The sequence below is a fragment of the Neovison vison genome, chromosome 8, assembly GCF_020171115.1.
Source record: "Neovison vison isolate M4711 chromosome 8, ASM_NN_V1, whole genome shotgun sequence".
Classification (NCBI taxonomy): domain Eukaryota; kingdom Metazoa; phylum Chordata; class Mammalia; order Carnivora; family Mustelidae; genus Neogale; species Neogale vison.
Window position 1 is genome coordinate 72,408,762 of NC_058098.1, and position 24,971 is coordinate 72,433,732.

Sequence of the window (24,971 nt, forward strand, 5' to 3'; positions counted from 1 at the left end):
AAGACATAAAGAAAGCAAAAAGTCAAACGGCAGATGTAAATTCAACCTTATCAATAATATTAAATACAAATGAATTAACCTAATTATGAGATGCAGATTGTCAAATAGGATATAAAAAACATGATCTAGCTACGTATTCTAAAGGACACGTTATATTCAAGGACAAAAATAGATTGAAAATAAAAATATTAGAAGAGACATATCTTGTAAAAACAGCCACAGGAGAGCTGGAGTGGCTATCCTAATATCAGGTAGGAGATTTTAAAACAAACTAAAATGTTAGTAGACATAAAGAGGGATATTTTATGAGGATAGCAGTTTCAATCATCAGGAAGATAAAATGATTATAAACATATAGGGCCTTAATAACATGGCACCAAAATACATGAAATGAAAACTGACAGAAATTGAGAGAAATAGAAGATTCAACAGTAATAGTTGGAGACTTCAACACCCTACTCTCAATAATGGGTAGAAAAACTAGACAGATCAGCAACTGTATAGGACCCTCGAACACCACTATTAGAAATTAGATCTAACAGACACGTACAGAACACTCAACAACAACAGGTACAGATTCTTCTCTTGTGCATATAGAACATTCTCCAGAGTAGATCATGTGCTAAGCCATAAAAAACATCCTCAATAAATTTGATAAGTTAGAAATAAAGTATGTTGTCAAACAACAGTGGATTGAAATATGAAATCAGTAGCAGGGAAAAAAATGGGAACTCACAAGTATGCTAAAATTGAAAATATATTACTAAATAATCAAAGTATCTTAAGTAAAAAGGGGAACAAAATACTTTGAGGTGAATGAAAATCAAGACATACATAGCAAGATGTAGCTAAGGCAAAGCTAAGGCAATGCTTCTAGGGAAATTTATAGCTGTAAATGCCTATAGTAAAAAAAGACATTAAATCAACCTTCCATCTTAAGGTAATGGGAAAAGAAGAGCAACCTAAACCTAACTTGAGAGGTAAGAAAATAATAAAGAGTACAGCAGAAATGAATGAAGGGGAGAATAGAAAAAAAAGAAACCTAAAGCTGAGTCTTTGAAAAGATCTAAAAAAATGGGCAAACTTCAGTTAAGATGACCAAGAAATGAAGAGAGGACACTCAAGTTACTATAATCAGAAATGAAAGAAGTGACATTACCATTGACTTTATGGTAACAATAAGGAATGCTATGAATAAGTGTACTCAACAAATTAGATAACTTAGAATAATTGAGAAATTTGTTAGAAAGGTGTAACTCCTGCAACTGACTCAGTAGGAAATGGAAAATCCAAATTGATCTATACCAAGTAAAGACATTGAGTTAGTAATAAAAAAAAAAAAAGAACTCCAAAGAATATTTCCATAACCCAGATGGCTTCACTACTGAGTTCTGCCAAATACTTAACGAAGGATTAATACCAGTTTTTCACAAAATCTACTAAAAAATTTGAAGAGAACATTTTCTAACTTATTTTATGAGTCAGATATTACCTTCATATCAACACCAGACAGACATCACAGGAAAAGAGAACTATAAACGAATATTTCAAAGGAATATGGATATAAAAATCCTCAACAACACTCTAGCAAACCAAATCCATGTAAAAAGATTGTACATGATGATTAAGTGGGATTTATTCCAAGGATGCACAGTTATTTTAACATCCCAATGTTATAATGTCATACATAATATCGACCAGATAAGAAAAATTAAACATTTCAAAAGATACATAAAAAGTTTTTTATAAAACCCAACAGCTTTTTTTGATGAAAAATATTCAGCAGATGAGGAGGAATAGAAGAGAACCTCCTTGACACAGTAGAGGGCATCTATGAAAAATCTACAGCTAACACCATACTTAATGGTAAAAATCTAGTTGTTTTTCCCCAAATCAAGAGGAAGACAAAGGTGTGTACTCTTGGTACCTCTACTTCAAATTGTATTGAAAATTCTAGGTGGGGCAAGTAGGCAATAAAAAGTAACAGTGACATGCTATACAGAGTAGAAAAGAAGAAGTGAAAAACATTTCCATTCACAGATGACATGTTCTTCTATATAGAAAATCTTCTAGAATCAATGAAAAACCTGTTAGAACTAACAAATTCAGGTAGGGTTACAGTTTACAAGATCAATATATAAAATCCATTTGTATTTTTATATACTTGTAATGAACAGACTGAAAATAAAATAATTTCATTCATTAATGTATCAAAAAGAATAAAAACAGTAAATTTAATAAAAGAAGTACAAAATGTGTAACTTAAACTATGAAACACTGAAAGAAATGATAGAAGATCAGAATAAATGGAAAATCATCATGTTTATGAGTCAGAAGACTTCACATCATTCAGATGGCAATAATCCTAAACGGAGTTGTAGACTCAGTACAATCCCTTATCAGAATCAGCTCATTATTTTGTAGACATTGACATGTTGATTCTGAAATTCATACAGAAGTGCAAACTAAACAATATGGCAAAAGAACAAAGTTAGTGGACTCATGCTTCCTGATATCAAAACTTACTAGAAAACAATACTGAGCAAGACAGTGTGGTACTTACAGGAGAATAAACATACAGATCAATGGAACAGAGCTGAGAGTCTGGAAATAAATCTATACCTCTGTGGTCAGCTGATTTTCAACAACGATGCCAAGACTATTCAATAAGGAAAGAGTAGTCTTTTCAACAAATGGTGCTGGGACAACTGGTTATCTACTTGGAAAAGAATGAAGTTGGACAATTACCTAATATCACATACAAAAATTAATTCCAAATGGATCAAAGACTGCATGTAAGAGTTAATACTGTAAAACTCTCAGAAGAAAACATAGGAGTAAATCTTTATGACCCTGAATTCGGCAAGGGGTTTTGGGATACAGATATGACACCAAAATACAGATAACAAAATTTTAAAAATATATATTAAGATTCTATAAAAATTAAAACCTTTGTACTTCAAAGGACACCATCAAGAAAGTGAAAAGATGGGGTGCCTGGGTGACTCAATGGGTTAAAGTCTCTGCCTTCGGCTCAGGTCATGATTCCAGGGTCCTGGGATCAAGCCCCGCATCGGACTCCTTGCTCAGCCGGGAACCTGCTTCCCTTCCTCTCTCTCTGCCTACTTGTGATCTTGTCTGTCAAATAAATAAATAAATAAAATCTTAAAAAAAAAAAAAAGTGAAAAGACAATTCTCTGAATGGGCCAAATGTTCAAATTATGCACCTGATTAGGGACTTGTTTCTGGAATGTACAAGGAACTCTCACAACTCAGTAATGAAAGGACAACCATTAAATAATGGGCACAGAATCTGAAGAGATATTCAATAAAGAAGGGATACGGATGGCTAATAAGCATATAAAATTATGTGCAACATCACTGCTCATAAGATAAATACAAATCAGAACCACAATGACATATCACTTCCTACTCAATGGGATGGCTAGAATAAAAAATGTCAAATAACAACAAGGATTGACAAAGATGTGGAGAAATAGGTATCTCACACACAAGAACGTAAAATGGCTCAGCCACTTTGGAAAACAGTTCGTGTATTAAACATCAAGTGACCATATGACTCGACTATTCCACTTCTAGGTACATACCAAGAAAAATGAAAACACATGTTCACACGAAAACTTATACGCGAATGTTTAAAGTAGCATTATTTATAATAGCCATAAGGTGAATAATCGAAATGTCCACCAACAGACAAATGCTCAAACAAAATGTGATACATCTATGCAAAGGAATATTTTGAGCCATAACAAGAAGGGAATATTGATACCTATTACAACTTGAATGAACCATGCAAATAGCATGCGAAGGGAAAGAAGCTGGTCACAAAAACCTCATATAATTCCATCCAGAAGGAAGTCCATAGTAGAGAAATTTAGAGACTGAAAGTAGATTAGTGCTTGCTCAGGTCTGGGTAGAAGAGGGTAGGAAGGAGAGTGCTAGCTGAAGGATAAAGGATTTTCTTTGAGGTAATAAAAATGTTTTGAAATTGACTATGGTGATAGTTACACATACCTGTGAATATACTAAAAACCACCAAAATGTATTCTTTGAATGTCTTGTGTGCTTGTGTTCTATCTTAATAATGGTGTTTTTCAAAAGCAGGTGAAGGTCAGAGGAAAATAACAGTAGAATTCTAATGCTCATAAAATCTGGAAGGTGTTCCCCTGGGTGTAAGGAGAGGCACAGGTGGTAGTGGAGGATTGTCTGTTCTTTGTGGGAGTAGGGAGGTAGGTTTTATAAGGAATCCAGACATAGAAATTTGTACATTGTGGGTTTAGGTTTTTGGCTTTGGAAACAGAGACTAGGCAATAGCTTTAATCACCCACATGACCTTAGGCAAGTCATTTCATCTGGCTTAGCCTCATTTTTCATTCCTAAAGCAAGAGGAGACAGGAAGCATATGTTCTCTAAAGTTCATTTAGCGTAAAAGTTCTCTAATTTGAAGAGCAAAGCAGATTTGCACAGATGAAGAATTGACAGATACAGACTTTTAAAAAGAGGGGAAATAGATTTTGGTGCCTATATTGGGTTGTATATACTGACTTGCTCGACACTCCAGCTCCTCTGGGCATATATGGAGGCCCATTTGCCAAATCGTAGTCTTAGTTAGCTACATCTCACTAAATCAGTTTCCTAAAGTGTATTCTATAGAACGCTTATGGGTTACATAAAATTGGAATGCTTCTGAGAGTCTTTAATATGTACATTGTGAATCTTTAGAATGGGGATAAAGCATGTAGTTTTTCCAAACCTAAGGTCATGGAAGACTTTTTAAAATTTGCTTTTTCTTGAGTGTCTTAAAAAAGTAGGGTTATGAGGAATATATTTTGAAAAATGCTACAGCAAAGGGCTAGTCTTCAAAAGCTTAAGATACTTCTCTTCTAAGAGAGTTTCTTATTTTAACTGCAGAGTCTTAGAAATTAAGACAATCTTGAAGGCTCTCAGAATTACTTTATTAATGGTGGCATTGCAACAAGTAGCAGGGGAGATATTTTGGGTGAACTGAGCCAGTTTGGTGCTTCTCAAATCGTATTACATAAGATGTGGACTAGTTAGAGCAAGGTGGACCAGACTTCAAACCACATCCAAGATGAGACAACAGAGGTACAGTTCCTCAAATCTAGAAGAAATCTTAGAAAAGAGGCTGTGATGTCACGTGAGATCACTAAGGATTTTTTTTTTTTTTTTAAACTCTGTGGAGCTTTTGTAACATCATCAGCAAGGTTCATTTTAGGGAGTATCTACAGAGCTCTCCAAGCCTTCATCCAGCACTCCATTCTCTCATAGCATTCACTTTTTTTTAAAGCCTTTACACCTTCAGAAGATGAGCTTCTCCACCTGCTGACAGTTAATTATTTCTAAGGGACTATCTTCATAGGAAATGTGTAAGGGGCAACAGAGAGTGGAGTTAGCCCCACCAATCACTTCTCCCATAGGCACACACAAATAGCTCAAATGGGTCTTAAATGTTATTAGACAACTTCTTGTTATTTTGCAATTTATCAGTGAAAATGACCATTGACATTTACTTTCCAGTCCTCCTCTGTTTATTCGTGACCTTGCTCATTCATCTTCTGTCTGTGTGTGTCCTCCCAATTGAGTAGTTACTGAGTACTCAGCCCTGGATGGCTGCAGGAGAGGGATGGACTGCTGGCCCTCACAGAGCTTACTGTATTTGAGAGACAAGATAATATATAAGTTTTACATGATGGATAACTCCAGAATTGTACATATTTACATGCAGATACAGTATTTAGATTGTTTTGCTTTAGAGATTCAGAGCACAGAGGGTCCTCTTTGTCTTTTTCATGGTCAGTACAAAGACTGGGCATCTTTAAATTAGGTTTATTAGGAATATTAATTTCATTTCTGACACTGAGGGGCTAAATAAGTTTGGGTTAGGTTTTCAATTACATTTTCTTTATTTCCAAAATGGGAACAGTGATAGCTATAGTACAAGACTGTTAGGTGAGGTTTTAGGAGAAATAAACAGTCTGGTGATATAATAGGACTTCCTAGATGTTTGTTAAATTTGGTATTTCCTTCTAGATTGTACTTGTTTGAAGGGACTGTCATTTATTCCTTTATGTATGTATTTTTTTGGGGGGGCAGTTTATTTATTTTAGAGAGAGATAGCACAAGCTTGAGCAGGGAAGGTGGAGACAGAGATAGAGGGAGGGAGAGAATCTCAAGCAGACTCCCTCCTGAGCATGGGGCCAGACATGGGGCTCGATGCCAGGACCTTAAGATCATGACCTGAGCCAAAACCAAGAGTCAGTCACTTAACTGACTGAGCCATCCATGTACCCTGATTCATTCATGTGTGTATTGAGCATCTACTCTGTATCAGGAATATTCTACATCCTGGAATCCTTGCCATCATGAAACTTTTCTTCTGCTTTCTAGTAGGTGAAAATAAATAGCTAAGTGAAAACATTCAAACATTCAAATTGGGGTATTAGAGAGGAGAAGGGAGTTGGGGTAAATTGGATAGGGAGGTGAACCACGAGAGACTATGGACTCTGAAAAACAATCTGAGGGGTTTGAAGTGGCGGGGGGGGGTGGGAGGTTGGGGGTACCAGGTGGTGGGTGTTATAGAGGGCACGGATTGCATGGAGCACTGGGTGTGGTGAAAAAATAATGAATACTGTTTTTCTAAAAATAAATAAATTAAAAAAAAAAGAAAAAAAAAACATTCAAATTGCAGTAACCTTATGAAACCTTATGAAAGAAAAAGGTACAATGCTAGAGGATTGCTACTATTAGCAGAGTGGTCAAGGAAGACCTCTCTAAGGAGGTAGCATTTTGGAAGATGCTGGAAAGATGCAAGTCAATGAGGGGGGGAAAAAGACATTATAGACAATGAAATGCAAATGGGAAAAAAAAAAAAAAACACCAACAAAACTTCAGGTGGGAAAGAGCTTGGTGTATTGGAAGCGTAGAACGGCGCCCAGGGTGGTTAGGATGAGTGAAGCTGGGCAAGTGGCACGATATGCACTATGCCTGTGGAAAGACAGGTGGAGGTCATATCACGGAGTGTCTTGTAGCCATGGCAAAGCACAGAAGCTCCAACAAAGAAGGGGTTTTGTTTGTTTTACTCAATATTGGATCTCTTACACCTAGAACAGTGCCTGCCATAGGAGATAACATGAAATACAGGCTGAATAAATTTTATTCCAAGTGCAATTCTAAGTAATTGGATGTCATACTCTTTAAAACTTTATCTAGCTGCTGTGTGAAGCTGGATTGTAGCGTCAAGGGGAACCAGGAGGTAGAAGACGTTGAGACTATTCTAATAGTTCAGGCAAGAGACAATGATGGTTTGAGCTAGAGTGGTAGTAGGGAAGATCAGAAGTAGAGACATTTGTGCTGTATTTTATGGGTCAGATCTCAAGCACTTGTTGTCAGACTGGATTTGGGTGTGTGTGTGTGGGGGGGGTTGGTGATATGTGCATTTCTGTAGATGATGAAGCTTGCCAGAGGAGATTCTGAGCAGTTTAGGGAAGGGTGATTAATTGTACTATTTTCTACTTGTTTGGTTTTGAAATGCCAGTAAGAGATCCAAGTGGAGATGTCAAGGTTTCAGCTGGTTAATGAAGAGGTCAGGAACAGCATATATATATATGTATATATATAGTAGGTGACGTGATATTTAAAACCATGGACTGGATGATATATCCCTGCAGAGAGTACAGGTGAACGAGAGACTTCAACATTGAAAGACAGGGTAGCAGTGAAGAACTCAGCACTGATCCAGGTCTGGCATGAGATGTACGAAGAGGCTAGTGTGGTGTCACAGAAGCTGGAAGTTCAAAGAGAAAACTGTTTTAAGCAAGAGGATGCTCACATGTGTGGAGTGTTCCCGAGAGGCATGTGACATGTGGCTAGGGGAGTGACCATTGATTACTTCTGGCACCTGAATTGCGTGACATTCCTCTTATACTCAAATATTTATTTTTTACTTGAAAAAAGATATAACCACAGTATAAAACATACAGAAAATAAAGAGAAGTTTACTGGTACCTACAGCAAGGAGATTTTCAATGGTTCCTATGGGAAGAGAACCAGATTCAGTGGGTTGAATAACGAGTGGAGATTCCTGAGAAAAGATGACATAGTAAACAAATAACTAAATAACTATCTGTTCCTCTTGAAATCCCATTGAGAAGATAGCCATTGTTTTTTTAAAGGGTTTTTATAAAGCCGCAAAGCCTCCTGGGAGCTGGTAAGAAATGTAGACCTTCAGGACCCACCCCAGACTTACTGAACCAGGATCTGAATTTTCCCAATACATCTTTCTGATTTGCTTCCACATTAAAGTTTGAGAATTACTGACTTGGCAGACTCTAGGAAATGGAATCCTAAACAGATGTGATTCACCCTGCATATCTCTAAAACACTCAGGAATTGGAGGCATTAGCGTCCCTGGAAGTGGGAGTAGGGAGGAAACAGGGTCGAGTGGCTAAAATAGAGAGGACTGGTAGAGAGATGAAGAGGCAGCCATGCTTTCCACTGGCAGCAGTCAGGCAAGTGCTTCCTTCCACCTGAGCAAAACAACAAAGGGCTATTCTTTAAAGAGAGTAGGACAGATAGTTTCTGGACTGGAGGGCACCAGATAATACTGATGACAGCTGAGGCCCTAGCCTTTTTCCTCAGCTACCAGAATGCTGGCATAGGGCTTCACCCTTTGGGTAGAAGCTTGGGAAAATCTTACCAGGGAATTTGACCAATCCAAGAGGCAAGATTTACATACGGACTCAGCAATTTCCCAACTTAATAGCCCAGCCATTTGTTTGTTTCTTTCCCTTTCTTCCTTCCTCCCTCCCTTCACCCTTCTCTCCCTTTTATCCTCCCCACCTTCCTACGCTTTCCCTCCTTCCTTCCGTTGTTCTTTCCTGCTTCCTTTGCTGTTTTTGCTCCCTCTCCCCCACCCCAATCTCACCAGAGAGCTCTGCTTCCAGAGCTACTTTGTAATTTTCTCCAGAGCTATTTTGCAGTTTTTTTATCTGCCTACCATAACTGTTTGTTCTTTTTTCTCTTGTCTCTAGTATTTGTTTGGAGGAATGAGATGCCATTCCAAGACTATATGTTCTTACTGAAGGAGCTCAACAGATTTTCACAATCAGGGTCCCGATAAGCAGTTTTGCTACTTTATGTAGAATTTCAGCTGACCTCTTTGCTCTTCACCATATTGTCATATTTGCTTTCATTGCCTTTTCAGTTTGTTTTCTAAATTAAAAGGGTGTTTCTTGCTGCGTTTTCCCAGTCTCTCCCCCACCCCCAATATATTTACTTACAGAAATTCTACACAGTTTGCTCACAAAACAAACACCAATTAAGTGAAGGCTTCTTTCGTTCCTCCCTTGAAGAGAGATTAGCCTTTGTGGGTGTATAGCGGTGACAAGGTTTTGGACTGGCTCTTGATACTTGCTCAGGTGTTACCTGATGTTGGTGTGATCCTTCTTTTTCATTCAATGTGTTTTTCAATTCTAAAGCTAACATAGACATGCAAAACAGTTTAAAATTTACACAAAAAGGAAATTGCTTACAAGTTCAGGAGCACTGAAAAATTCCTTCTTAGTGTTCCCCTTTGCTAAAGGTGAAATTTTAAAGTTGTGTCATTTTCAGAAGAGACATCTGGGTTTTGTTGAGACTGAGTCTACATGATTACTGGATTTCAGAGACGACACTCAGCTTCTTTGGGGGAAAGCCGGCATACACAGTCTGTTGATTGATGTAGTCTTTTAACCTCCTCTCTCCTGGTAACCACATAATAGTATTCATGAACACAGCCGCGTCGGGGAAAATTATAAAGTTGGCAAAGACACAGTGCAGACTAAGTTTTCCCTTTTGGTGCTGTTTTCCACTTTCTGTATTATTCTTTTCTATCTCAATTCAAAGGACCCGGTCTCTTGTATTTGCACAACTTGAAAACTTCTAGTCACACTTAAATATCTGAACATCAGTCTGCTCAGCCTTACCATAAATTTGCTGGTGTTCATTTGTCATTCTCTTTTATTTGAGGTCCGTTTTGTCCTTGAAAAATAAAGCAAAGATTTTCTGACCTTTTAAGGATTAGACTGTTGTGGAAGAGGCCCTGCCTGACTCCTGAAACCAACCCTTGGTGGTCAGAAGAGTCAATTTAGATGGCACAGACAGACGCCCTGCTTCTCACTCACTTGCCTCTGGTATGAAGCACACAAGCATCTTCTTTTTGGCTTTTACTAGGCATCTATTCCTTCCAGTTCACACAATCTATGATTTCAGATTGCAACTTGCAGTTAGTTGTGAAATGATTGCATTTGACAGTGACTACTCTGGATTCTCAGCAGGGATTTTGATTTTTGTGAGTAAAAGTGAGGAAAAACAGTATTGTTATTATTTCTTGGATGTTGTTCTCTTAAAACAACTCCATGAGAACAGGCACCATACCTCTCCTGTTGATCCCTTTTTTCCTGACAGCTTAGCACAGTGCCTCGTACAAAGATAATCAAATATTTTCCATTGAAGGAAAGCTTACTGAAAAGATGAGCATCTTTACTTTGGTCTCAAAAACTGAATAATACTGAAGTAACATACTTGAGGTTGGAGAATAGAAGATCTATCTGGGAACACAAAGTAGTGCATGAAGCAAAGATTTAGGGGGATGGAAGATGTGAGAGAGAGGACAGGAGAGTTAATCTGAGGCCAAAGTATGGAAGACCTTAGTGTCCAATGTAGGACTTGGGGCTTTTGTCCTAACTCTGTATATTGGAGCCCACAGGGGAATTAAATGAGAGCAGGAGCTCAGAGCAAGGAGCTGGAGGGCAACCTATGGAAGGCACAGAAACCAGTTCAGAAGCTGTTATTGTGAGATGGTAAGAAACATACTCTAGAGGGAAGGCTGTCTTCCAGGGATGTGATCCATCATGCGAACCCAAATTTAGTAGACTTTATCAGAAGGGACAGAATATTTTAAACTGGGGTCACTCCTGAAGAATCTAGCGCTCCAGGCTTTGGCTTTTCCTCATGAGGGACCTCTCTTTTTCATGGCCTTCTTATTCCTGGAGGACTGTGGATGAAATGTTCAGTGACCTCCAGTCAGCCCTCATTTACTGAGTTCAGTCATTGCTGGAGATGGGATCTCCCACAAATCTTTGTTTAAAACCCCTTGCCAAATTGAAAATAACGAGAGAGAGGAGTATCTGTATGAGTTCCCGTGTTGGATTTCAAAACAAAACTGTCTATTGAGCCTAAAGGAACCCTGCTCAACTCCCACCCCCCTAAATCCCCCAACTGAAATCACAGGATTGAGGAGTATATATCCGCTGGACTCTGAGACCTAGAAAAAGCTTATTGGCTTTGGGAGGTTTGGTGCCTGAAGATGTTTGTCACATCGGAGCACTTTAGAATTGAGTGCAATTTTGGCATTACTTTACTTCAAGTTTCCATCAATGTACTGACAAATTTTCTTTCTGATTCCCTCTATTAATTGATCTCTCTGTCACTTAAATGTAGCTTAAATGTCACTTAAATGTATATGTTCCTTTATTTTAGAGGTATTCATCAACTTTTGTGTTAGTGGGATACCAACATTATCTAATACTGTTTATTTTCCACTATTTCTGACATAGCATTCTGTGATGACTCAGTGTTAGCTCTTGCTGAAAGGATCTGGGAGAAGGGATGAAAGTGTGGGTTCAAGCTACTCCTAAGACTAAAAATATCACTGAGTTCAAGGCTATGGCAAGGGTTTGGTTACTTTATTCCTTTTTTTTTTTTTTTTTTTTGCACACTTGAAGTTTTTCAGATCAGTTGGCCTATTCCGTATGACAGAACAGGGTAATGGCATGTTCAGGTCGAACACACAAAACATGCTCTGAGATATTTCGGGGGGAGGTCAGATTAATAACAAACATCCAGATCTCATTATAATCAGATTCTAAGCAATTAAAAATAATTACCCTCTTTCCTAGCTGACCTTGTGGGGTATATAAGCTAGAGTCAAGTCTAAATAAAGCTAAAATGGAGAGTCTAAAGCTAAAGGCTTAAAATAAAAGTATAGTCCAGTCAACCATAGTGACTAGATAACCCAATTAGTGGCTTTGGGGAAGGATAATCAAAAGTTAAATGAATTTCCCATTTACTGCCAGCATATCTTGCTTCTGAAGCCGAGGCTTCTTTGGTAGAGGACTTGGGTGAGGAAGGATAACTCTCACCGTTAGGGTAAACAAGGGATTTTATCATCACCAAGCTAGCGGAATTTTGCTGTCTCAAGCCCCTACTCTTCAATTGCTGATAATGACTCTGTAAATTATAGCTCTCAGCCAATTCTCAGGGTGGAATTCATCTTGTATTTTAAAGGATTCTTTCCCTGTGATATAATTTCTACTTTTCCCCTTTGAAGATACCGCATTATATAGCTCCCCCTTTGGTCATTTTCCTGATTCCTCCACGGGGAATATAAATGTCCCCTACCCCCAGCCCAATTAAATTCCGAATGTTGGGCATACATATACCATTTCTCACTGAAGTAGGTGCAAGATTTTGTTTTGAGAGAAAGGATTATGTATGCATTAACATAAAAACTGTGCTGTTTTTTTCCTTCAAAGAAATATCTAAACAAGACAGTAGGAGTCTCAGGATATGGGCACCGGGGGTAATCTTCACAGTGGGGTGTTTGGTTTTGATATCCAGATAGAACTACAGTAATCAAAGCACATCTGGAGAACACAGGAAACCTCACATTCAGGGTCTGGGATCTGACCTTAATTGGCAAAAATTATATTTCTTTGAACATTTCTGCCTGGCTTAAAGTGATTTTGTTTAGGCAATGTCACTTATCTTTTCAATATTCTTGTTAGGTATAGAGAAGCAAGTATTATTACTTATGTCAGGCGAATTGAGTGACGTGCTTAGAATACAGAATGTTCAACTTTTTAACTTAGACTTTGTTCCTTATCTTTGTATCTTTCTGAATAAATTAATTGATTCTAGAATGACATACAGGCATTTTCCTAAAACAAGCACATAAAAAAGGCAAGGAATATAAGAAAGCTATCAAATCCTATAGTAGCTCACCACAGGGAGAGCAATAATCATCTTTTATAGGAATCTTTTCCTTAGTACTGAGGAATGGAGCAAATAAACAGATGTAATTCCCCCTGATTTATTGTATCATTTGTTCTACATGTAATTGAGGGCCCAGAACATACATTGCACAATAAAGAATACAAAAGAAATTTTCACTACAGTGGAGGAAATAGGACACACATGAAAAAATAAGGACAAAGTAAGATGAAGTGCGAAATGAATTGTACTAGCTTTCGGATTAAATAAAGATGAGGTGGTCAGGGAAGACTCATCAATGAGGCAAGGAAGACTCATCAAGGAGATCATAAGTAGGTTGGATTTTAAGAGACAAGAAAGAAGAAACTGAGGATCGTATAAACAGGAGGCATAACATGAAGACATAAGGAGGCAGAAATGCACAAACTGAGCTTCGGAGTGAGTCTTCATCAGTCTTACAGAGTAGATGGCTCCTGTTGGAGAGGAGTGAGAAGCAGTCAGAAAAATGAGCCACTGAGTGAGTTTGAATGGGGGAATCATAACTTGGTGGCAATTGTATTTTAGGGAGAAAAATTCAATGACAGTGTGCAGGCTGGTTTAGAGAAGAAGAGAATTGACTAAAGGGAGATAAAGTAGGACATAATTATACAATCCTGGCTTTAGATGTTCAGGGCCTAAACAGATGTTGGCAATAAAGAAAGAATTACTAATGGGGGTCCCTCGTTGCCTCAGTCATTTGAGCTTCTGACTCTTGGTTTCTGTTCAGGTCATGATCTTGTTGTAAGATCAGTCTCCCTGTTGGGCCCCATACTCAGCGGGGAGTCTGTTTGGGATTCTCTCCCTCCCTCTCCCTCTGTCCCTTCCTCCATTTGCATGTGCCCACTCTCTCGTCCTCAAATAAATAAAATAAATCTTAAAAAAAAAAAGAATTATTAGTAGTAGCAGTAGGAAGGGAGTTTATAAAACTGATTGGATATGGGCAGTCAAGAAAGTGATCCATTGATACCCAACAAATCCAGAAGACAGGAGTGGTTTTTACTCATCTTATAATCCATTGTTTTCTTCTTCCTTTCTTCACCTCAGTCTAAGTAACACATGGCTATAGTCCTCACAACCATCTTCTTTATGAGAACACACTATATTCTTAAATAACAGCTTCTCAGACACAAAGCCCTGAAACCCCAGCCAAAGATTTGCCTCCAGCTGATACTGAACACTGAACTGGGAGGTAGGAGGTCCAGGCTGCAGCTCCAGACTTGACAAGGGATTCATTCTGGTGGCTGGGGTTGGATAGACCAGCTTTTGGAGTAGCCTTTCTTAGAGTGTGTTCTGCAGAATATTAATCCCAGAATATGCTTTCAGAGGGGAAAAATGCACAATTAAACTTGTTTGCACACATCTAAAGCTCCATTTCCCTTTTGAAGATTACAGAACTTTATTGGCACAGTAAAAGTCTTCCTTTTGGCACACAGTACTGATACATCCCTCAGAACTAAGGAAAGACAAAAGTAGCTCCTAGCTAAACAGTAATCTGTGATTCTGGAATAAGGTGAGTGATCTAAACCAAAGCAGCAAAACAAGAAATAAAAGGCAAAGGGAGAAATTAAAACAAAAAACTATAATTAGAAAATTAAAAGTAAAGGTGAGTCACTTGAGATTACAGTGAGATACAAGAACTTGATAGGAAGAGAGAGGTCAACACAGGCAACCTATAATAAAATCTCAACACCGATCTCCCTGAGTCAACAGGGACCTCCAGCGGACCCTTTTCTCCTCTTAGTAATGAGGTCGTCTGAACCTGCTGAAGAAAAAGATGGCTGTTCGTATGCTGTCACTTAGAGCTAAAATTTTGGATTTTGAACGGGTGCTCACATTCTTCCTAGAAATTGTTAACTCCAGGAAGAATAAAGCAAGATTGAAGTGTCCTTTCTAGACTGACTGACTGCCTCCAATTTAAACGGAGTTTCTAGGGTAAGTCAGAAATCAAATTTCCTTTGACCGTGGTCAGAATGCAACCTCCCTGAGTTCTTGGAAAATATTGGTAGCCTAAAAGAACACATTTTCTTACTCAGAAAATAAGTGCATAGAGAGTAAGTGCTTCAGCCCCTGGGAGAAGGAGGAGATCATTCTTAAGTAAGAGATTATAAACTGTCTCAGAGTTCCAAAGATCTCTGTATCCGTTGTTGAAAACATTCTCATACCTATAGATTTCATTTGGTCATCATGAATGCCCTCTGGCATTTGTTTGTTTTTCCTAGTGTTCAACAGATATAGCAACAGATAGCAAGGACGACCACCACCACCAGTACCTGAGAGGCATTGCCCTAGGTGTTAAAGATCCATTGTCCTATATAGTCCTCACAGCAACACTTTGAGAAAGGCTCACATTACAGTTTCCATTACACAGCTGTGAGACTATGTAGTAGAGCAAAGAAGCTCATAGCATGGGTTCAAACTTCAGTCTCTTGGATTCTAAAGACTATTCTATACTATCTCTGACTTGTCAAAAACAGTAAGAAGCCTCCCTGTGAACATTGCCTTGCAAGTCCCTCCATTCCTGCCCTAGCTCACCTAGGTCAGTTCTTTCTCCATGGTGCCATGTTGTTTCAGGCTGTCTCAACCCCACTTAAGCCAGTAAGACTTAGCCACTTTTAGCTACCGTCTAAATCAGAAGTGGGTACTTGATAACCTGTGGGTCAAAGTGGGCCTGCTCTCTGTTTTTCTGTGGCTCATGAGCAGAGACTATTTCTTACCTTTTACATGATGAAAAAAAAAAAAAAAATCAAAAGAAGACGATTTTGGGACATGTGACCATCATACAAAATTCAAATTTCAGTGGCAAAAAGAGGGTTTTGCTGGAAAACAGCCATGCTTGTTGCATTTTGTCCTTGGCACCTTTCCTACAACTGTGACAACTGAGTAGTCACAGCAGAGACTTATGGCCCATAAAGCCTAAAGTATTTATTACTGGGTCTTAAGCGAAAAACTACTGACCTCTAGGCAAATTCTAAGGGACATCTTTGTTTGAAGAGGAACAAATGAAAGGAGTCTGAGGCTTTCATTACACACAGCACAGAAGACACAGGAGCACAGGTTCAAGTTTGGATTCCAGCTCTGCCGTCCAGGAGCCACAGGGCTGACAGCGTCCAAGTTATTGAACTTTTGGGCTCTTTGGTTTGTCTCATGTGAAAAATGGAGCAATAATACCAAACTTGCAGTTCTGTTGTGAACTTTTAATAAAGTATTTTGTGTAGAGCTTCAGGCAAATGGTACAGGCCCTTCCGTAAATGGAATGCACCTGCCTGTTGGTGGTGCTTTCCTCTTGCTTTGCCGTTAATATTAACATGGGCAGATGGTTGGGAATTGGGAACCTCTCGTGATAGTTGGCATGTATATAAAATGAGAGTGCTGCAAGACAGATGGAATGATAGGATAAATTGTACATGGTAAGAGGTAGCAGTTGCTTTCCCCTGGGTGAATCTGACTATGAAGCTGTGATTTGGTGATGGATTAAGCTGTTGCACTCTTTGAAGCCCAGCTATTCCATCCACCTCCACCTGATGTGATCATCATTAAAGTCAACACCCAAATGCAGAAGACTGCAAGGTGAATTAGAGATACGTAGTTGAACAAGCCATTTCATCTTTCCTCTGCGGTGTTTCAGATAAGCCCCACCCAATCCTTTTAAAAACAAAAAATAAAAATTATTGTTCTTGCATTCTAACTCAACATCTGAGTTCTAGTTCACTTGGCATTTTATCTGCTCTACAGTGATGAACACACTAACCTCAAAATTATCCTCAAATAATTTTTCTACACCTAATGACTAAAGCAACATTTATCTTGGTTGGTTATTTGCCAATAACAGGCAAATACTTTCTTCCCTTCCTTAGTTTTATGCAACTTTGTCCCCTAGTATATACACCGAAGGGAGGGGTTCACCCAGAGCTAGCATTTGTCAAGAGATAAACACGCTCTCCTACAATCTCTTTCTCAGTTGCAAAGTGCTCTTGGACAGAGATGTATTTTAGTCATTTACATCTTAGTATGAATTACTTTCCAAAAACCATACTCCTGCTCCTCCCATACTATATGCATATACTCCCTGAGGTTTGGAGTTTGGGAATGAATTTTCTTCTTTTCTTTCCTCCCTTCTTTTCTTTTCTTCTTCATGTTTTCTATGCAGAATGAAAAAAATCTCTCTTCTGATAAAGAGATGTCAGAAAGTAGATGGTCTATTGCAGAAGGGAGTTTGGGATGCATGAGTATCACCCTAAAATTAAACCTTGCTAGGGGTCGTCTGCTGTAGCAGTTGGTTGGCACTGTTAGGCTCACCTAGAAATACTGGAAGAAGTAGAGAGGTAGAAATGGGTATGTTTGTGAGGGAGTTATATTTTCTAGTATTAGCAATAATCCAACCAAACTGCTTGTGTTAAAAGCATTTAGAAGTGAGGAACTTGAGGTTCGGAAAGGGTTAAACAGGTACTCAAAGTTGCTTAGGAGCAAGTGACTTCTTACAGGAGCTCAAGTGTGTTGACCTTCTCCTGTGTTTGTAATGACCCAATAAACCAAATTTTGCATAGACACATTCCTCCCCATAATCAGGAATATTTGTCTCATTGGAAGCAATGTAGCCAAAACACAGAGCTGACTAGTTATTTTCTCTGCCCCTGCAGCAGCCTCTGCGTAGGAACTGAGGACATGAGATGATCACGGAAAAAGTAGCAAGTGTAACTAACCAAGTGTGTGACCATTTGTCCCTGAGTGACAACCTGAAATCCACCACCATGTTTGAGTGTAGTGTTGGTAATTGTGAACTGAATAGGTGACTGTACTTTGCAGTCAAGTAAGAGTCATCTGTAGCTTTATGGGACCAAGAGTGAAACAGGCTCCCAGAATAGTGGCTTCTCCTTGGACTGAGTTTATCTTCAACTTCTGAGCCTAACAACCTACTAGTACTCCGGGAAAGTAGAAATTAGATAGTCAGAATAGGGTTTGGGGGCAAGAACAGTAGACTATGAGTCAAAAGGCCTGATTTCTCATTTTGGCTGTGCCTTGACTCATCGTAAGAGATTGGACAAACCTCTTGACTCTCTGGACCCCAGAATCCTCATTTGTAAAATGAAGAGCTAGAGTAAAATGATGTCTAAGATCTTGTCCTACTCTCACAGTCTATGGACTTCCTATTAAAATAGTTCAGTGACATTCTAAAGTTGTGAATCACATTTTCCCAGCTATATGAAAGATGATGCAATATTTTTTCCAGATCACTACCCCCCCTCCTTTCTCTCTCCCTTTCTTCACACCCCTTCCTCTCTCCTCCAACTCTGTTTCCCTGGGAAGCAGAAACTCAGTTCAGGAGTTATCTTCTGGAGCCTCCAAAGTGACAGTGACTCGTGCCTTCTTGAAATTCAGTGTCTTTAGGAGACACGTTGTATATGCCACTTAAATCATGACTGTCTTTCTGCCTCTAATTCCAGGTCTTCAAAGTTTCTAGGTTTTCTTAGTTTTACTTTTCTGGTTCTACCAAAGACAGTTTGGAACCCAAGAGCAAATGTGTTGAAAAGACTCAAATATCTTCTTTTTGCCTTTGGATTGAGATCTCCACACTGCTCTTTCCTGGCAGCTGCTGAGACAAAATCTGTCTAAGATCCTGGGAGAGCTGCAAGCAGGGGTGTTAGGCTGGGGGAGTCTGTTTTACTCAAGCCCTTGGTCAGGGCAGAATTAATTCAGCCCAACAGTTATCAGCCTAATGTGAAAATAGTAATAGCATACAACACACAGATGCCAGCCCCACTGTTGTTCCCGCTGCCTCAGATACTCACAGTTCAACGGCATTCCTGGGGAGGTCGGAAGGAATCTCTGTCACCTTGCTCTCTTGGCAGAGGAAAACCCTGTGAGAGCAGTGACAGATCTGATGGTGACATCCCGAGCTTAAGCTCAGGAATGCCAGCAAGGTGACCGGGAGCAAGGCCATACTTATTCATCCATCCACCTGCTTTCTTCCTGCATCTGCAGAGAAAAATCTCCACAGATTTCAGAAGCTTCACACAGCCCTTATGAGAAGAGATCTGCCAGGGTCACGTGACCCACCATGGATTTTTTTTTTTTTTTTTTTTTCCCTGTCACTTCCAGACAAAGAGCAAAATTCCTGTGTGTCATTAATGATTTCCAGGGCAAGATAAGCTACTCCCTTATCCTTCTCTGTTGGATTTCTTGTACGCTGACCCAATGGAGAGAGGAAATAGAAACTTAATGCATGTCTGGAATAGTTTACATTAATTATACTGTAGAAGTGTCCCTGCTGATCACTAGTCTCTCTTCAAGAAAGTGATATGATTGACTTTCTCCAAAAAAGACATGACCTACGACATGAAACATCAGTAAGAGTGTCGCTCAGTGAGGGGCAGAGACTAGTCTCCAGTCTTGGCGTCAACATCTTCCTCCAGCCCACTTGGTATAAAACCTTAACTTCTGGATAGTAGTCATGATTCCTTTCTTGCTATAATTAATAACCAAAAATAGTGTTGCTTAAAAAGGGTGGACTAGTGAGTGCTGGGCAGATACCCCAGGGAGAGGGCACCTCTGAGAGGGTGTCCGAAGAGATAATGGACTTACCTGAGTGATTTGAGGAACAGGCGGTATTTTCAATGTGGATTTTGTGGACACTCCACCCTCTGTTGTAGATCCTTCTGGCTTATCTCATGTTCAGGCTCAGAAGATTGTCCTTGCCTTTGGGACAGTGGCATGAATGAATTGCTTTCATTTCATTTTTCTTTTGAAAAACTATGCTTTTAATTTAATTTTAAATGGCCCCTCTAGGTGACAGTCCTGGCATTTTGACTGGCATTCTCAATCTTCTTTTTTTATTTTTTTTTATTTTTTATTTTTTATTTTTTTTAAGATTTTTTTAATTTATTTGGCAGACAGAGATCACACGTAGGCAGAGAAGCAGGCAGAGAGAGAGGAGGAAGCGGACTCCCTGCCGAGCAGAGAGCCCGATGCGGGCGGGGCTCGATCCCAGAACCTGAGATCACGACCTGAGCCGAAGGCAGAGGCTTTAACCCACTGAGCCACCCAGGCACCCCCATTCTCAATCTTCTTGATGGTGCGGGATCTGGCAACATTTGGTAACACTTTCCGGAAAGTGGCCTTCTACTTCCAACTCTAGAATCTATAAAGATTAAAAGGCAGAATATTTTCTAAGATACTACTTACAATTTATTACTTGCTAAAATTAGTTTCAGCACTATCTTTAAGTAATTAGTTTCATAAAATTGAGTTAGGTGGAAATACTAAACATATATTTTCCCATCTCTTCCTTCCCCCTACCTCACCAAGGAGTGAAGACTTACAATGAAAGGATTAAATTATCTTTAAGGGGGAAACAGAAGAAGCACGCAACTTTTAGTATGAAACTATTCCCTACTTTCCTCTGGGAGCAACTGATTCATTCTAATTCCAGTATTAGAAGATCAGGGCAGTATTTATATGGACTCTCTCTGGTTCCAATTTTGGCTAAGGTGAATAGTTAAATTATTTCACTCAACAGTGGATCTACAGAATAATAGTCTTTCAGATGTGGAAGGGATTTAATATAATCAGTCAACTAATGCTTTAGTTCACTCTAAAATACAGCAATTTAAAGGGATTTACTCACTATGCTTGATTAACTCCAGTGATTAAAAACAAAACAAAACAAAAACAAAAATCCAAACTCATTACCAGTAGAAACTCCCACCTATACCCCTCCCCACAAATCCTCACTTAGACCTGTAGAACTCCAAATGTATTTAGATTAGACCATCTATAATGAGCACAAATCTTTTTAAAATGGAGAGTTTGATTCTAAAATTATGTCATGTTCACAACTTATATTTAAATAAAATAAATGTAACTTATTAAGCAAAGTAATTGAATAGTTGTGGCAGGAAGAGATGGGACATAACCAATGTCACTGCCTCTATTTAGTTGCTCCTTCTAATTTCCTATGATGTTCCTAAGCCCAGAAATGATCACTAAAGTGAATTTTGTGATTTAAAATTTTTAAAAATTTTATCATCAAACTATAAATCTCTAAATAATATGTTGCATGATTTTGCCTTTTTTTCTGATTTTATACAAATCTCATCAGTCTTTAAGTAGTCTTCTTTACTTGTTACTTTACCCTAACTTGATATTTTTTTCTTTTTCTTTTTTAATATTTTTAAAACTTAAATCCAATTAATTAACGTATAGTGTATTATTAGTTTCAAAGGTAGAGGTCAGTGATTCATCAGTCTTACGTAATACCCAGTGCTCATTACATTATGTGCCCTCTTTGATGTCTATCACCTGGGTATGCTGTCCCTCGCAGCCCCTTCCCCTCCAGCAAACTTCAGTTTGTTTCCTATGATTAAGAGTGTCTTACAATTTGTCTCCCTCTCTGATTTCATCTTGTTTCATTTTTTCCTCCCTTCCCCTGTGATCCTCTGTTTTGTTCTAACTTGACATTTTTAAGAACCACCCATTTATTATGAAACAGGTCGCCGTAGTTAATTAATTTTCATTACTGTATAATATCCCATTGTGTAAATATGCTATAATTTATGTCTTCATTCTCATGTGATCCATCTTTATGCTGAGCTCAGGAAAATATTCTCCTTTTTTTTCCCCTAAAAATTTTATAGTTTGATTCTTCATATTTAAGACTTTAATCTGTTTGACAGTGATAATTATATGTAGTGTGAATCAGGAACTCAATTTCAGTGTTATCCAGTGACTTAGGATTTTTATCCACATGAATAAACAGTTGTCTCAGAACCATTTAGTGAATAGACCCCTTCCCCCTCATCTGTAAAAACTATTTTTCTCTTATCTTAGTAACTGTTTTGCATGGGTTTTTGTTTGAGCTCTTTTATCATCCATTGTCCTTTTTATCTGCTGCCAGTGCTATATTAGAGCAGTGAAATTATGCCAGTGAAATTTAAGTCTTGGTAAGTCTTGGTATATGATATAGTATAAGAAAATACCTTTCTCTTATTTCTTAAAGTAGTATCTTGCCTATTTGGACCTTGGTTATTCCATATGAATTTTTGAATCAGCTTGTTAAACTTCTTGAAAAAAACTGGGATAGAATCTTGTTTGAAATTACATTGACTATACAGATTAATTTTGAGTAAGAATGTCACCTTGAAGATACTAATTCTTCCTGTTCCTAATTGTAGTATATCACCATCTTTCTAAGGCCTTCTTTGATGTCTTTCAATAAAGTTTGATACTTTCTCCATAAAAGTCTTAATCTCTTAAGTTTATTTCTAAATACCATTTACATTTTTTTTTGCTATTGTAAACAACATCAATATTTAAAATAACACTATGTTGGTTATCACATGGTAAAAATGCAATTGATTTTGGAATATTTACCTTATAATATTTATCTTATACCTAATTGCCTTATTACATCTCTATATGGAATATCATTTATATCTAAACAATCACATATATACAATATGTATATTATGTATGTAATGTGTATATATGAGTCTGTTTCTTCTTCATTCTTTCCTTCCTCCCTGTTCTTGTTTCTCTCTCTTCTCTCCACTTTCTTCTCTCTCCTTCCTTCCCTTTTCCTTTTCCCCTCCATCTCTCTTCCCCCCCCTCCTTTTTTTTTCTTCTCTGGTTATGATACCGAGGGCAATGATGATTAGAAGTGTAAGGCATTCTTGTCATGTTCCTGCTTTTAAAGAAAATATTTTCTTATTGTTCACTGCTCAGATGATTTTTGTTATAGGCTTTTGGGGAAAACCAGGATAGATACCAGGTTAAATATCTTAGAAAATTTTCTAAGAATTTCTTTCTTAGTATTGATGGAGACCAATATTGTTGAATGCCTTTCTCTCCATTTGTTTCCCATCCCAACCTATTAATTTGTTGAGTTATGATGATAATTTTTTACTTAAACCACTCATATTCTTAGGAATAACAAACTTGGTTATGAGTAATTGTCACTTTTATACCCTGACTTGATTTGCAGTCATTTCATTTAGGATTTTGGCATCTAGGCTAAATTTAGTAGTTTAGTAATGAGTAATTTTTAGTGAGCAATGCGATTTCTCACATATGTTGGCCCTATATGGTTTGGTATCAAGGGTGTATTTGTCTCATAGATCAAGCTGATCTCTGTTATTTTTATATAAAAAAAGTTACAAATTGGAAAAGTCTATTCCTTCTAAGTGTGGCTTTACTTGTCTATAAGACCATCTAAACCTGGTTTTATATTGTGTGTGTATTTAAAGATATGAATTCAATTTTTTTAAATTGTTACTGGACTATTTGGGCTTCTTCTTTTTTCTTAAATCTTTTTATACTTTTTAAGAAATTTTCGATGTAATTTGTTTTAAAATTTATTATCATAAAAATTTTAATTTTCTCTGAAATATTTTAAAAACAATTATATTTCTGTCCATTTATTTTTATTGAAGTACAACTGACACACAACTTTACATTAGTTTCAGGTGTAGGACATAATTCAACAACTCTATGTTATGCTATGCTCACCATAGTTGTAGCTATCATTTTTTACCATTCAATGCTATTATAATATGATTGACTTTATTCCCCATTTTGTACCTTTCATCCTTAGGACTTACTCATTCTATCATAACTAGATAACATATCATCATAACTAGAAACTTGTACCTCCCACTCGCCTTCACCTATTTTTGCCATTCTCCCATCCCCTCCCCTCTGTTAGCCATCAGTTTGTTCTCTGCCTTCATGGATCTTTTAACATTTTTGCTTTGTTCCTTCATTTGGTTTTTAGATTCCACACGTGAGTGAAATCACAGGGTATTTGTCTTTCTCTGATTATTTCACTTAGTGAAATATAGTGATTATTTCACTTAGTATAATACCCTCTAGATCCACCCATGTTGTCAGAAATGGCAGGATCTCATTCTTTTTTATGGTTGATTAATTTCCATTACATGTATATACCACATTTCTTTATCCATCATCTATTGATGGACATTTGGGTAGCTTCCATATATTGGCTATTGTAAATAATGCTAAAATAAAATAGGAGTACATTTATCTTTTTTAATTAGTGCTTTTGATTTCTTTGGAAAAATTCCTGGTAATAGGAATATAGGATGACATGATATTTCTATTTTTGTTTTTTTGAGGAATCTCTGTAGTGTTTTTTTACAGTGGTTGAACCAATTTACGTTCCTACCCAACAGTACAAGAGGGTTCCTTTTTTACCACATCTTTGCCAACACTTGTTAGCTCTTATCTTTTTGGTACTAGCCATTCTGACAAGTATCAGGTGGTATCTCATGATGGCTTTGATTTTCACGATTATTAGTGATTATTAGCATCTTTTCATGTAGTTGTTGTATGTCTTCTTTGGAAGAAGATCTATGCAGTTCCTTGCCCATTTTGCAATCGGTATTTGTTTCTTTGGTGTTGAGTTTTATAAGTTTTTTAAAAAATATATTTTGGGGCGCCTGGGTGGCTCAGTGGGTTAAACCGCTGCCTTCGGCTCAGGTCATTATCTCAGGGTCCTGGGATCGAGTCCCACATCGGGCTCTCTGCTCAGCAGGGAGCCTGCTTCCTCCTCTCTCTCTCTGTCTGCCTCTCTGCCTACTTGTGATCTCTGTCTGTCAAATAAATAAATAAAATCTTTAAATATATATATATATATATATATATTTTGGATATTATCCTCTTATTGAATGTGTCACTGACAAATATATTCTCCCATTCAGTATAGTGCTGTTTCAGTTTTTGATGGCTTTACTTGCTGCACTAAAGCTTTTTATCTTGACATAGTCCCAGTATTTTATTTTTGCCTTCTTTCCCTCGTCTGAGTAGACTTATCTAGAAAACTGATGTCAAACACATTACTGCCTATATTT

The 24,971-nt window shown here is 37.8% G+C and overlaps 1 protein-coding gene across 2 annotated transcripts in view; it reads right to left on the bottom strand.

The window, feature by feature from the left end:
• FSHR (follicle stimulating hormone receptor) overlaps positions 1–19,328 on the bottom strand; it is a 164,571-nt gene extending 145,243 nt beyond the window's left edge. For both annotated transcript variants that reach the window (XM_044263909.1, XM_044263908.1), the window contains exon 1: positions 18,897–19,328. In XM_044263909.1, coding sequence (XP_044119844.1) covers positions 18,897–19,048 — 152 coding nt within the window. In that variant the 5' untranslated portion in view covers positions 19,049–19,328. The remainder of the gene's footprint in view (positions 1–18,896) is intronic.
• Between the last annotated feature and the right edge of the window lie 5,643 nt (positions 19,329–24,971).